We start from the raw sequence: 14,625 nt of genomic DNA on the forward strand, positions 1-14,625 counted from the left end.
TGGAATGGAACTACCATAAGAGTCAATAACTTGCCTGTAACATGTTATCATCCTCTGAATTTGGTTGCGTTTAATTGCGCTGATTTTCTGAATTAATTTCCAGCGTATTCCTGACGGCAGATCTTTCACCAAAATGACAGCATCATCTTTGTTTACAAGTTTGTGGGCGTTCAAGAGTTTGTCACAATGTGATTTGCGTTTAAATGGCTGAAGTAGGATTTCAGAGGTCACACTGGACAAACTGTACCTCAACGTTTGTTTATTACAAATTACAAAATAAGAGAGTATTTGTTTTCAAGTGTAGTTTGTTTGTTTAAGAAGAGAGATTTCAAGCTTTATGTAGGTGGATGTTTGTGAAGCAAGTATTTGCTAGATTCTAGCATGTTTGTCGACCCTACTTGATTCATAGCAATTGAACAGCAGAAACTGTCGTAAAAACACACCTGGACTCAGCCCTTCCCCGGATCATCATCAGTCTATACCAATCGATCATTGGCTCTTTTACTAGAAGGCGGGGCTTCCTTTGATAGAGCAGCCATATTGAACATTACACATTTCCCCATTCAAAACTATTCAAGTGACTTATGTATTCTATAGTCTTCAATTGACTATATGTGAATTTGCAACTGGATGCCAACTACTGTAACTCTCATTAGATCAAAACTTGGCTGTTGGGTTGCATAAATATTTTAGAATAGTGCTAATAGTGCAAAATGGATTTGAAATAAACAATGACGAAATCTTGGTTTTACATGAAGTATTATTTTAAGATTATTCCAATGAGGCGTGAATTTATTTTGAAAAAAGTTTATTACCCTCAATAATTATTTGATTAAAATACAGTAAAACAGGAATATTGTGAAGTATCACTATAATTTTAAATTATTATTCTTTATTTAAATGTAAGTGTAGTTTCTGTTATGTTGAAATTAAAATTTCAGCCTTTATTCAAGTGTCAAATCATTCTTCACTCTAATATTCGGATTTGCTTGGAAACAAGTGCTGCTTAATATTTTAGAGGAAAACATTTCATTGTTTTTCTGTTTTGTAATTTTCACGATCACTTTCAATCAATTTACTATATCCATTCTTCTTAAATACAAGTACATTTTATTTTTATGTTATTGTCCTCAAACATTTGAAAATGCATCTCTTACTGGATTTTCTTCAACAGAGGCAAAATAAATCCTTAAAATACTTTAATATTTTCTAGCTATGCACCAAGGTTAAAATTCTGGGCTGAAACCTAAAGTTCAGGATGCACTTGGAGAAAAATCAAAACTGATGAAAAGGGCTCTTTTTTTTGTTTTTTGTTATGCAATTTTTTAATATTGTAAGTAGCTAATTGCACATCTCCTCACATAAGATCCTAATATAGCAAACATTTCATTAAGTGGTCTAAATATATTTCTATATTGTGTGGAAATGTCCATCCAATCAAAATGGTTCAGCCCAAACATTATGATAATCTTTCCAACCCTCCTGTCAAAATATGTATTTTGAAATTTGTATTAAAATCTATTATATATCTATTAATATATTTAAAATATAAAATCCATAGTATCACCCAGCCACAGAATTCACTGATATTTAAACTGATGTAATGTATCCACGAAAATAATAATTACACAATTAATCTTAATAATCCAAAAAAAAAAAAATATATATATAGAGCAAAACCCTGGTTAACAGAACTGAAACAGGAAGTTATGTACATCTCTAATATTTTCACATGATCTATTTCTTCTACAGCCATGAATTGTTCTCATTTTCTCCAATTTGTCAACTGTTGTCACTATATAGGATGGGAGTTTGCAGTGTCCCTCATGTAAGACAATCTACGGTGAGAAGACAGGCACTCAACCAAAGGGCAAGATGGAGATCTATAGTATTCCTCAGTCTTTGCCTGGACACCCAGACTGCGGCACGATACAAATCATTTACAACATCCCGCCAGGAATACAGGTCTGACTCTGCAAGCTGATGTAATAATGTATCTACTAGTTCTGTCAATGGATTAAAAAAAGTAACGAATTAATCGCACACCTGAAATTACTGAAACTGTCCATCTAAAAGTCCTTCCTTGGTCTTATCCATATTTATTTGCAAATTTAATCACGTGTTAACGTGCTACTTTGGACAGCACTAGGATTTACACCATGATTCAAGTGCATTCCTGAAGGACTCATAATATTGCTAAAAGAAACAGTATTTGATGTGGCAATGTGTTTGTGTGGTTAATATTTTAAAAAACTTAACGTCAAATTCAAATACCGTACCGTACCATACATTATAGTTGCTCACAGCAATTTTTTAAAAGTTCATTGTTCTGAAAAGATTGGCCAGCCATCCAGTGCATTGTAATTGGCTGAAAATCTCAAGCATGTGTTGGAAATTTTACTTGCTTCAGGTGGCAATGGCAATAATACTACAGTGAGAATGCATGTTACACACACTGAGTGACGTAATTTAGGAAAGTGTGAAATCTCAACTTTTAATTTTTACGTATGATGCATGACATAAGATTAGGCATGGGTACCAAAACTCGGTACTTTATCGGTACCGGTGCTAAATTATAAAAAACAGAAGTATCGATAAGCTCTGGCGTTAACGCTTCTGCTATCAGTACTCAAGAATTATTGCATACAATTGCGTTACATGCAGTAGCATAATTTAACTGACCAACCTTTTCTAATTTGCAATATTTGATATTCGTCAGTACAGTTGGCAATTGTTCACGTGACAAATGTTTGTATTGTTCCACCCAATTGACCCTTCGCTAAGTCACACCCGAAAACCACCACATACCAATCGTAGGCTTAGCAACCGTAGCTACGCGCAGGAGGTCTGTCAAGCTTTCAAGCGAGGTAAACAAGCCGAAGTGTTGCGCATATGGAATGTGCAAATCTGATACCCGGTATCCTAAAAGTTTTGATGGGGTGGTGATTTTTTTTTTTCTTTCCGTTTTTAAAACCTAAAACCCAAGGGGAGAAGTACCAGCGTGGATCGAGCTCTGTGAGGGGCGCTAAAAGAGTGGGGTTAAGTTGGTTTTGTTTTCGATATTCCTGACACATTCAGTGACATAAGGCAATAACTCACACACCTCTTAATGTAAAAAGATCTAAACTGTGTTTCTTACAAAAATAATAAATACAATAATAAATAAATAATAAATACAAAGCAGGTTATGTTTTCCAGCTGTCTTTTACTTTTTTTTTCACTCAATATCCTGAGCACTGCTCCGTTTAAGAGCCCTCGCAATAGTAGTCATACTAATAGCAATCATATTTCCATCCGTTTCAAGCTACGAATATTTGAAATTACATATTAACAGAACAAAGCAGAGATGTGATCACAAACTGAGCACTTATGCTCAATATACTTCACCCGCAGCTGTTTTTCAGTCATTTATATCCCTCATGTCCATGTCAGAGCTACAATTCACCGATGTTTTCGTCCGTCTTTTAGAGATTTAGTCATTGGTGACAATGATATAGCAGGTTAGTGTCTGCTTTTATATTTGGTGTCAGATTAAGATTTGCTGGTAGGGAAAATCTATTTGTTAATTTCTGCTATTTAGACTTTTATTTGCAATTCAATTTATTTATTTATTTCTCTTAACTGCAAATTAGAATAGAAACTGTATAAAGAGCACACAAACACACTGACAGTTATAGGTACTGTACATTGTTATGGGTAAATATTCAGCACAAATTCATCAATTTTATTTTCTGGCTGTTCTTTCTATGAATGAATAAGGAAGCACTGTCCATGAGTGTGTGCTTGTCGGTTAGTAATGCTATATTTCATTGCACAACAATAATCTATCAGGCTTTTTGGCTAAAAAGAGAAATCATGGTTTAATTTGTTATTATTAGATTATTTTTAAATTTCACCTCTCCTGCTGTGCATGAGCTCAGCTGTTGAAAGGTCAGTGTATGAGACTGCTAGGCTAACCTAGCATCAATTTTGATTAAATTATTTTCTAATCGGTTGCCTATTATGGGGTGAATATACTCCTGTAATGCATACTGCAACCCTTTTTTGTCTGGCTTTCTTGGATATCTCACCTGTTCGCCAAAAATGACTAATTATATCCCTGGGAATGTCTGACAAAAGCATATACATATTGTTAAAGTTGTGCCTGACATGAAAGCTTGACAGGCGTAGCAACAGTAACTAAAGAGTTCGGGGCTTAGCGAAGGATTAATAGCACTACGGCAAGCACATCAAGTATTAAATAAAGCCTTAATTTGTTTGTTTGTTTGTTTTTTTACTAAAAGTACTGATAAAAGAACCGTTAAAGTACCAAACTGATAAGTCATTTTGATAAAAGTAGTAGTAACGTTAAAACCTTAACAAACCCATTTATGACCTTCTGGGTATTTAGAATGGGAATTTGTAACCCTAACCCAATTCATTCTGAGTATTTAAGACACAGGAGGCTGATTCCCTTTTAAAATCTATTAATTTATCGTATCAAAAATGCACTTATCAGCTATAAACTGTAACCACTCGCACTACAAATAAAGATTAAAGTCATAAATGGAAATGTTTTTTTGCTGCAGCTCAGTGATATTCTGTCACTTACCGATGATCTTGTTCATTTATTTAATCTGCATTCTCTGCATCTGTACTCGCTCCTCTAGTTCCATTTTAGCGCTGGAGACATAATATTATGAAATGAATATTTTAGGCTTCTCAGACACACAAAAAGCATTCATAAAGGTATCCACATGATGAGTGTTTATAAGATGTTTTTCAAAAGATATTATAATAAAGCAGTCTGCTTTTTTTGTGGAGATTTGTATTGGTTTAAATTGGCGAAATGCAACTCGCTGTGACGTAGATTCAAAATCTTTAGACATGTCTCACAGGAACCACTTACCGCACATTATGTTTAACATAGCCAAGTCAGAAATATAAACAAGCTATCTAGAATGTGCATTTGCTGGAAATCTTTGATGTAAGTATATCATTTAAAAACTATATATATATATATATAAAAAAACACTTATCTGCTAATACATGCAGTAACCCCCTAGCAATGAGTCAATCTTACAATGGATTTATGCTCTTTTACAATGGAAGAACCAGGAAAAAATGTTAAACTGCTCAGAATGAGTTTGTCTGGCAGCAGACAGTCATTACAGGGTGTCTACCAGGTCTTAAAAAGTGTTAATAGTTGATTAAACTATTTAGAGAAATTTAAGGCCTTTAAAAATCTTGAATGGTGTTTTACAAGGTATTACATGTTGTATTTGTAAATTTTTAATTATACAATGTGTAGTTGTATGCCATTTAACGAATTTGCCAAATGTTAGGATTCTGTTTAGCTTATGAAGTTGATGATAAAGTTGTGCTAGATTTGGTGGACACGCTGCCTAGCTTACAGGCAAAGAAACATCATTATTCATGCTGTTGTTTAGTCACCACCTACTGGTTGTTAATCAGTTTGTCTATGTTTTAGTTTTGTGCACTTTTGAGTAGCATAATTTCACAAAAGCTGATTGTTTTTACTCATTATTATGTTTGGTTGATCCTATCCATTTTACATGACTAACCACCCACACTAATTCAATTCAATTCAGCTTTATTTGTATAGCGCTTTTACAATGTAGATTGTGTCAAAGCAGCTTCACATAAATGGTCATAGTAACTGGAACAGTGTGGTTTTAGTGTTTAAGTTCAGTTCAGTTCAGTTTAGCTCAGTTCAGTGTGATTTAATTAATGTATGTTGAATCTTTCTGTGGATCATGCTGAAAGTGCAATGGTTGCCTCTAATTTTAAATCACTTCATATAGTTCAGCCTGTGATAAAGCAGATACAAACTTTATAGTCAAGCACATTTTTTTATATGTTTCTGATTTCTTACATTCTACATTCTTAAATATTTTTATAAAAAAAGCACAAATTGGTTTAGGGGTCAGCTAATAAGCTAGTAAACTTGCAGTTGGTCAAGAAAAATCATATTAATACATTTTAAGACCTCATCTTAGCCAATGCCAACTCTCTGATTACTGTATATTGCATGTGATTTGGGTAGTTTTCTTTTTTATGGGGACTTCCCCTTTAAGAATATCTCCTTAGATTTGAAACTTTAGACTGAGGCTTCACAGATCTCATATATGCATGAACATCTTTAACAATAACCTTTTTAGAAAGGTGTGTAAACAAGCTGAAAGAAGTGCTAGAGGTCGATATGAACCAGCCAAATGTTTTCATCCAGCAGGCTGACTTGAGTGTTTGTTGTAGTCATAACCGACTCATTCCAGTTTGTGAAAAATGCTTTTGTCCTTGCCTCGGCTGCTTTTAGTGCTCATCATCTTAATGCACTTTTTGACTGCAGGGTCCTGAACACCCAAACCCGGGACAGCCGTACACATGCAGAGGATTCCCTCGCTTCTGTTTCCTTCCCGACAATGACAAAGGCAGAAAGGTAATGGAGGGAATTGACCCACTTCAAATCAAGATTCATGCTATGCTTGTTTGTCACAATATTGAATCACTAGCCACTTTCACACATTAAACCTGTTCAATTACCGTTCAGTTCTCGAATCAACACTTCCAATGCCGTGCCTTGCTCAAACAAGCAATTGTTTTCTGTGCTACCACTCACACACAGACCACACAGACACCAAAATGCCATTAAATGCCATTGAAAAGTACAGCAGGGTAAGCAACTAGGTTGATTTTAGAGCCGTGGATGAGAATATTTAGTGCTTATAATTTTGTTGCAAAAATTTTGATATATATGTAATGGAAGGCATCTAGCAAAGTGCTATGCAGGTAACCCTCACCCCCCTCATAGATATAGATATATATATATATATATATCTGCGGTTATATAGTGCGGTTGAATGATTTTTGTTTTGAGAGCCCTGTACAAATATGGCGGCGGTATTGAAGCATTCTCTGGGTCTGAATGCATTAACTAGTATATATATATATATGTATATACTAGTTAATGCATTCAGACCCAGAGAATGCTTCAATACCGCCGCCATATTTGTACAGGGCTCTCAAAACAAAAATCATTCAACCGCACTAGTCAAGACTAAAGTCAATCTGAAGATGTTGGACTTGCGCTGTGTACGGGTGTAGTAAAGATTTTGTATGTCACAAACTTTTGTCCTGAACAAGTAACGTCAATGTTTGTGAAGCAATGCTATCGATGATAATACCTACATGCACTGACCATAAGGCAAAATAGCACCACCTTGCACTGAATTCTAGGCTTATGCTAGTTTTGTTTAATAAAATCAGCAAACAATGTAAATGAAATAAGACAACATGATCCTGATGCCAGAAACTGGCGTTATTGTCGGCTAACTGAAGTAATGGCTAGTTTTTTAGACTCTGCTCATAGATATATGTCAAATTGTCTACATATCCATGACTGTGTATGGCCAGTCCTCTACTGCACTTTGATTCCACATTCATTTCAAAAGAGCACTTCTCTGTACTAAAATGGTGGCTCTATTGACACATTCTTTCTAATAGACAACAATAGTGTTTGCAACATCTAATGTAAGTATCTATGCACTCCTCTGAGCTCAAAAGGTGCTCTATCAATAGATGCTAGAATCTTGGTCTTAGACCTCCTTGTTAGAGCAACCAACGGCTATGCAAAGAGCAGCTGGTACGATACCAGCTTTGAGCGAGTTGGATGCAGTAGATGCAGTTACACTTGGGGACTCGTCCGAGATGGGAGTGAGGTTTAGGGGAGTGAGTGTAAAAGAGGCAAACTAGCGAGGTGTTGTGCAGGTAAACCTCACTCCTCTGACCTCTGAAGGTGCTCTAGCGACAGACGCTAGAGGCCATGGTCTTTGGCATCTTTGTTAGAGCAACCGACGGCCATGCGAAGAATTGCTGGTTTGATCCCAGCTCAGAGCGGGTTGAATGCAGTAGGACTGGTTGGTTACATTTGGGGGCTTGTCCAAAATGGGAGTGAGGTTTGGCGGGGTGAGTGTAAAAGAGGCCAGCTAGTGAAGTGTTGTGCAGGTAAACCTTATTCCTCTGACCTCTGAAGGTGCTCTAGCGACAGACGCTTAAGGCCATGGTCTTTGGCATCTTTGTTAGAGCAACCAACGGTTATGCAAAGAATTGCTGGTTTGATCCCTGCTCAGAGCAGATTGGATGTAGAAGGACTGGTGGGTTACACTTGGGAGTTCGTCCGGGATAGAAGTGAGGCTTAAGTGAGGCTTAGCGGGGTGAGTGTAAAAGAGGCAAGCTAGCGAAGTGTAGGGCAGGTAAACTTCACTTTTCTGACCTCTCAAGGTGCTCTAGCGACAGAAGCTAGAGGCCATGGTCTTTAGCCTCCTTGTTAGAGCAATTGACTCCCATGCAAAGAATTGCCTGTTCGATCTCAGCTCAGAGCGGGTGCAGTAAAACCGGTGGGTTAAATATATTTTAATTTAAAGATGCAGCTTAATTTGCAAATTTCACCAGTAAAAAGTTCCATTGTCCACTGTCAATGGTGTGATTAATAATATATGATGCGCAAAGGAAACCAATTAGCTTTCAGTTGTATGCAATGAGGATGGAAAAAAATATATAATAAAAGACATTTCAAGGTATTTAAATTTATGATCAGTTGAATTTTTGTATTGACTTAGGCACACACATGTATGTATGTATGTATGTGTGTGTGTGTGTGTGTGTGTGTATGTGTGTGTGTGTATATATATATATATATATATATATATATATATATATATATATAACTTTTATGATTTTTATTTTTATTTTTTTGCATGTAACTGATATTCCTTTATCTATATTTCATTGAATGTCGACATATTTAAGGTTCAGAGGTTTATACAGACCTGAAATGTATAAATATATTGGTTTGTGTTACAAACACTTATCTAGCTGCTATGGGCTTGGAATGAAAAAAAAAAACTATTCAGCTTTTGGTGTAGAAGGTCAACAAATTAAATGGTGTTTATAATTATACAAGAAACAGAGATACAATAAACACAGACAGGCACAACTTTACTGATTATAATTTTCAACTCATTGTCAAGTCATTTTTGCCATTTTCAACAAAACCCTATCTGCGTTTACCTGTTTAAAAACATTTATTGCTCATCATTTTTGCCTTTAAGTAATAAACAGTTTTGAGATTCTAAAAGTGACACCAATAATAAGGTAAACCATATGAATAAAGCAGTTTAATGCATGTTTTCTGAACAGATGTTATGGTTTTAATGACTAAGTGACGTTTGAAAATGTTAGACATTCAGTGATGAAAGAATATTACAAATTGCTGTGTTATTTTATTTTCTTATTTTTGTGGTGAACTACTCTCTATTTAAGTTTTAAAGGTCTTAAAATATGTACATTAGCAAAAAAAATGAACAGCTCCTAATAGGGCAAGTGGTCTATTGTGGTTGTTCAGCCTTGTTGTGTCATTCCCTTCAAAAGTTTTGGTTCAAGGTCTTTCACCATAGCATCCTTCCCTTCAATATACTCAAACCTTTAAAACAATGTTTTTAAGTACATTTATAAACTTGTTTATGAACTTTTATCAACTTTCAATTTCCACAGAATGTAATTTCTTGTTTTTGTAACCTTTATCAAAGATCATTATAAAGGGTTAGATCACAGCATGAACCCTGGAGCTTCTGGAGTTTTTAACAACATTGCAAGAAAAATGAATCCCTATTCACTGCAGCAGTGTAACAAAAGAAATGTAGCATATATTGGCTCCCGGCCCAGGTCTTGCTCAGCATTAATGGTTTATGTTGATCTTTGTGCAGGTTTGTGTTTCTCTCAGTGAGAGCAAACAGTGTTTACTTTAAAGGGTTCGCTCACCCAAAAATGAAAATGTCGTTATTTATTATTCAACGTACTCATCTTTCCAATACCCTGAGACATCTGTTCATCTTCATTACACAAATTAAGATATTTTAGATTAAATTTTGATAAAAAAAAAAACATAAATTACTTAGCCCTTGACTTGGCGATCAGCGAGAAATAGTAATGTTTTCCCCAGCAGAGTGGCGTTCCCCTAATGGTGTGATGACACATCAAAACTATCAATGGAGGACCAAAGAGCTCTCAGATTTCATCCAAAACAGTGTTTCTCAACCACGTTCCTGGAGGATCACCAACACTGCATGTTTTGGTTGTCTCCTTTGTCTGTCGCACCCATTACTGGTCTTTTAGTCTCTGCTAATGAGCTGATGATCGGAATAAGGTGTGTTTGGTTAAAGAGACATGGAAAATGCACAGAGCCGGTGGTCCTCCAGGAACGTGGTTGAGAAACACTGGTCTAAAATATTTCAATTTGTGTTGTGAAGATGAAGGAAGCTCTCAGGGGATTAAAATAACATCAATAACAGAATTGTCTTTGTTGGGTGAACTAACTCCTTAAACTGAGGCTGTTTATTACGTTCATGTTTACCATCTGCAGGTGCTGGAGCTGCTGAAAGTAGCATGGACACGCCGTCTCATCTTCACCGTGGGCACTTCCAGCACCACAGGCGAGCCCGACACCGTCATATGGAACGAGATCCACCACAAGACTGAGATGATGTCTAATGTGTCTGGCCATGGGTATCCTGACCCAAACTACCTGGACAATGTGCTCTCAGAACTGGCATCGCAGGGCGTAACCGAAGACTGCCTCAAACGAGACGCTCAAGGTTCTGCCATGTGAATAACCGGCTACGGTAGATCTAACTTGACGAAAAGGGAAGAAAACAAAACTAGAGTGTCCGCTGTTCACCAAGAGATTTGGATGTTGATACCAACTCATCCATTTCCACGCGTACGGCCGAGTCTAGAATATTAACGCACATGTGGGCTTCGTGGTCATCTTTAGTTTCAGCGTATTGTGAGGCAGCTACTGACGGTTCTGCAGGAACGACTCGGGGTTTAATGACCTCTATCGCCAGTTTAGGCATTCATCTCAATATACAGAGCTGTGACGTCCTTCCTCAAATACTACATTACAGTAGAGCAGAGATCATTGTACTGTTGCTGGGAATCAAGCTGACACTATTTCGTTAAAGGGAAAGCTCAACCGCATATGACATTAGCTTTTTTAAAAGCTGTTGGCCATCCAAGACTTTTTTTGGGCTTTAATAGAACATTTAATGACTATTTTTTAGCTAAAATTTCAATGCATGTACAGGCAAAACAAAAGGACGTTTGCTCTTGTTGCTACATTGAGGTCTTATGAAAAGAAATGATGAAATTGAACATTAATTACTACATTATTACCTATTATCCAGAGCCGAATGGTTCCCAAAGATCAAGAGAACAATGGATTATGGCATTTTGTTAAGCAAAATGTAAACATTTTTAAAGAATACTTTTAATGAAGGCTCGTTTTACAGGTTAGTTTATAGGCTTTTAATAGGCTCATTTTACAAATTTTTAATTGCCTCACTTTACAAATCACCTATTGGTAAACTTTTCAGTTTTTGAATCCAATTGAACTAATCTCCAGGTCTGTTGAAAGCTTAACTTAATGTTTAAGCTTAGCTTAGCACAGTTTATTGAATCGGATTAGACCATTAGCATCTTGCTCAAAAAAATTACCAAAATTAGCAAAAAAAAGTTTTGATAGTTTTGCTATGTAAAGCTTGAAAGTTCTGTAGTTTTTATTTAAGTGCTGCATAATATTATTGTGCCTGTCGCAGCCATGGTACGGCATCAAAGTTCTTTGATTATTATTCAAGAATGAGAGTGTAGAAATATCATATAGCCATATTTAAATTTTCCATCACTCTTAGTACACAATGTAGACAGAGAATAGTCAAGCTTTAAATAGGAAAATTAATGAAACTGTCTTTTGAAAATTTTGAGATGCTAATGGTCTAATCCGATTCAGTTAATTATGCTAAGCTAAGCTGAATGTGCTCTCGCCAGACCCCGGCAATCGACTGGATGGATTAAAATATGGTAAAACTCTATGGTACTTTTAAAAGTAAAAGGGGAGTGTTTCTTTAATGTTTAATAGAAGTCATTATGCAACAGGGCGTTTATACTCCAGTAATGTTATGCTATAAATAATGTTCAGTTTCTTTCACAGGCCAGTCAGTTTGCTTTACAAGACCTCTTGTATCTCCAGGAGCCATATGTATTCATTTTGTTTTGTCTGTATGTTTACTTTTATTTTATTTTACACTCCCAAAGTGCTGATATTTTTTGACATGCATCATATGACTCATCAAGGACCACTGGAAAAAACATCATAGATGATAAGAGGGTGAGTAAATTAACAGTACAATTTAATTTTGGATGAACTATCACTTTTTAAAGCAGTAATATACAAAAACATAAAATTGCACATCAGTGCAAATCATAAATCTTTACTAGTGTTGTAAAACGTACCGCTTCAGAAATAAAAGGCACTTTTACAGAATCTGCAGCTAATTTAGTTCATATTTAATTTTTTTTTTCAGATGTCAGATTTGGTGATTTCTCACTTGCTGCTATTCTTTTAATTAATAAACATAAGGGACTTGTTTGTTTTCATTGATTCCACAAAATATTGCAACTTTGAATTTACGTTCATTTTATCGATTTCAAAATCCAAGCTTGGCAATACTGCTAGTGCTGGTTTTATTCATAAGTACATCAAGTAAATCAGTGCTGATTTTATTACGAACGGGACCTTGAAAGTACACGTAAAAAATGCAGTCTCGCAGCGTTATTATTGAGTTGCAGTATTACATTGTGCCACAGAGACAATCAGCAGTGTTTGATAAAATTACAGTTCATTACCAAACAGCTAGTGTGGAAACATCCATTCATTCCTTCATCTCATATTCCACGGTATGGGATCTTTGGTTTTACAATGTATGCAACTGTATATATAAATATATATTCAACTTCTAATCAGCAATAAACACTACTCCATTTAACAGCACCTCTTTGTTTCTGTTACTTGTTAATAAGTATACATACTGTAAAAAAAATCAGTTTTCTAATGTTTTTTTTCACCGGCAGCTGGGATGCTGGAAAAAAAAAGTAAAATAACAGACATTAAATTACAGAAATTTCCATTAAATTTCTGTCATTTAACGTCTGTTATTTTACGGTAAATTTCTGTCATTTAACGGCTGCTATTTTAAGCTAAATATCTGTAATTTAACATCTGCTATTTTGTGGTAAATTTCTGTAATTTAACGTATGCTATTTTACGTAAATTTCTGTCATTTAACAGCTGTTATTTTACAGTAAATATCTGTAATTTAACATCTGCTATTTTGTGGTAAATTTCTATAATTTGACATCTGCTATTTTACAGTAAATTTCTTTCATTTAACGTCTGCTATTGTACAGTAAATTTCTGTAATTTAACGGCTGTTATTTTATGGTAAATGTCTGTAATTTGACGTCTGTTATTTTACGGTAAATTTCTGCACTTTTAACATCTGCTATTTTGTAGTAAATTTCTGTAATTTAACGTCTGCTATTTTGTGGTAAATTTCTGTATTTTAATGTCTGCTATTTTGTGGTAAATTTTTGTAATTTAACGTCTGCTATTTTGTGGTAAAGATCAGTAATTTAACATCTGATATTTTGTGGTAAATTTCTGTAATTTAACAGCCGTTACACCCAAGCTGCTGAAAAAAAAAAGTAAAATAACAATAATTTTTTACAGTGCAGCTATTGGACAATTTGCAACAACAACAAAAAAGTGAAATATACATTGAAGATTTGGCCACATTTACTTGTAACTTTTTTTACTTTTTCAAATGATGTTTAACAGAGCAAGGAATTTTTCACAGTATTCCCTATAACATTTTTTTCTTCTGAAGAAAGTCTGATTGCATTTTTTAAAAAATTGTTTAAAATAAAAAAAAAAACATTTTAAAGTCAATCTTATTAGCCCTCTTATGCAATATAGATGTTTTTGATCATCCACAGTACAAGTCATTGTTATAGACCATTTTAAGGGATTTAAACAATAACAATTGTCCTAACATATTTCCTGTTATACATTTTTTAATTCCATAGCTTCGGGAATTCAAAAAGCTTGACATATTAATAAATAATATTATGATAGCTGTTTTTACATAAATTCTGATTGGATTGCCTTTTTTACAGTTATAAAATAGTTTGACAATAAACAGCAAATTTTCATGGGCCAATGGCATCACCAAATTGAAATGGTCTATACCAGGGGTGTCCAAACTTTTTCATATGAAGGGCCAAAAACCAAGTATCATTGAAAGCCATGGGCGAAAGATAAATAAACCATACTGTTTTGAGTCATATTACCAAATGCGATATAGATTTATTAATTATAACTATTGCAATATAATCATAAACAATCACATTTATAACACAGTGGAGTTCAAAGCTAAATTCAGTAGTCAAGCAGAATCTCCCTTTGCCCTGATTTGCTCCCCAAAGACCTCTATCTGTCGGGTGACAGTATGCACATTTTAAACTAAATCTGATTAATTGACCCCATTTAAATTGAAATGTTTAATTCCAGTAAGCTTTTTTGTAGCTTAACATTAATACAAACAAATAAATTATCACATTCAATTCGAAATGACAATCTTTAAACCATCCCCATCGTAAAACTTTGAGATGCTAATGGTCTAATACAATTCAATGATTTATGCTAAGCTAAGCTAACTGTGCTCTCACCAG

The 14,625-nt window shown here is 34.9% G+C and overlaps 1 protein-coding gene across 6 annotated transcripts in view; it reads left to right on the forward strand.

Moving 5' to 3' along the window:
• dtx2 (deltex 2, E3 ubiquitin ligase) overlaps positions 1–12,886 on the forward strand; it is a 44,203-nt gene extending 31,317 nt beyond the window's left edge. For 3 of the 6 annotated variants that reach the window (XR_012406050.1, XR_012406051.1, XR_012406052.1), the window contains 4 exons: positions 1,804–1,965; positions 6,350–6,439; positions 10,421–11,461; positions 11,846–12,886. Coding sequence is in view for 3 of the 6 variants with exons in the window: in XM_068221281.2 (XP_068077382.2) it covers positions 1,804–1,965; positions 6,350–6,439; positions 10,421–10,666 (498 nt within the window). In the remaining 3 variants the exon portion in view is untranslated. 6 annotated transcript variants of the gene reach the window in all.
• The last annotated feature ends 1,739 nt before the right edge of the window (positions 12,887–14,625 follow it).

Source organism: Danio rerio, chromosome 5, assembly GCF_049306965.1.
Source record: "Danio rerio strain Tuebingen ecotype United States chromosome 5, GRCz12tu, whole genome shotgun sequence".
Lineage (NCBI taxonomy): Eukaryota > Metazoa > Chordata > Actinopteri > Cypriniformes > Danionidae > Danio > Danio rerio.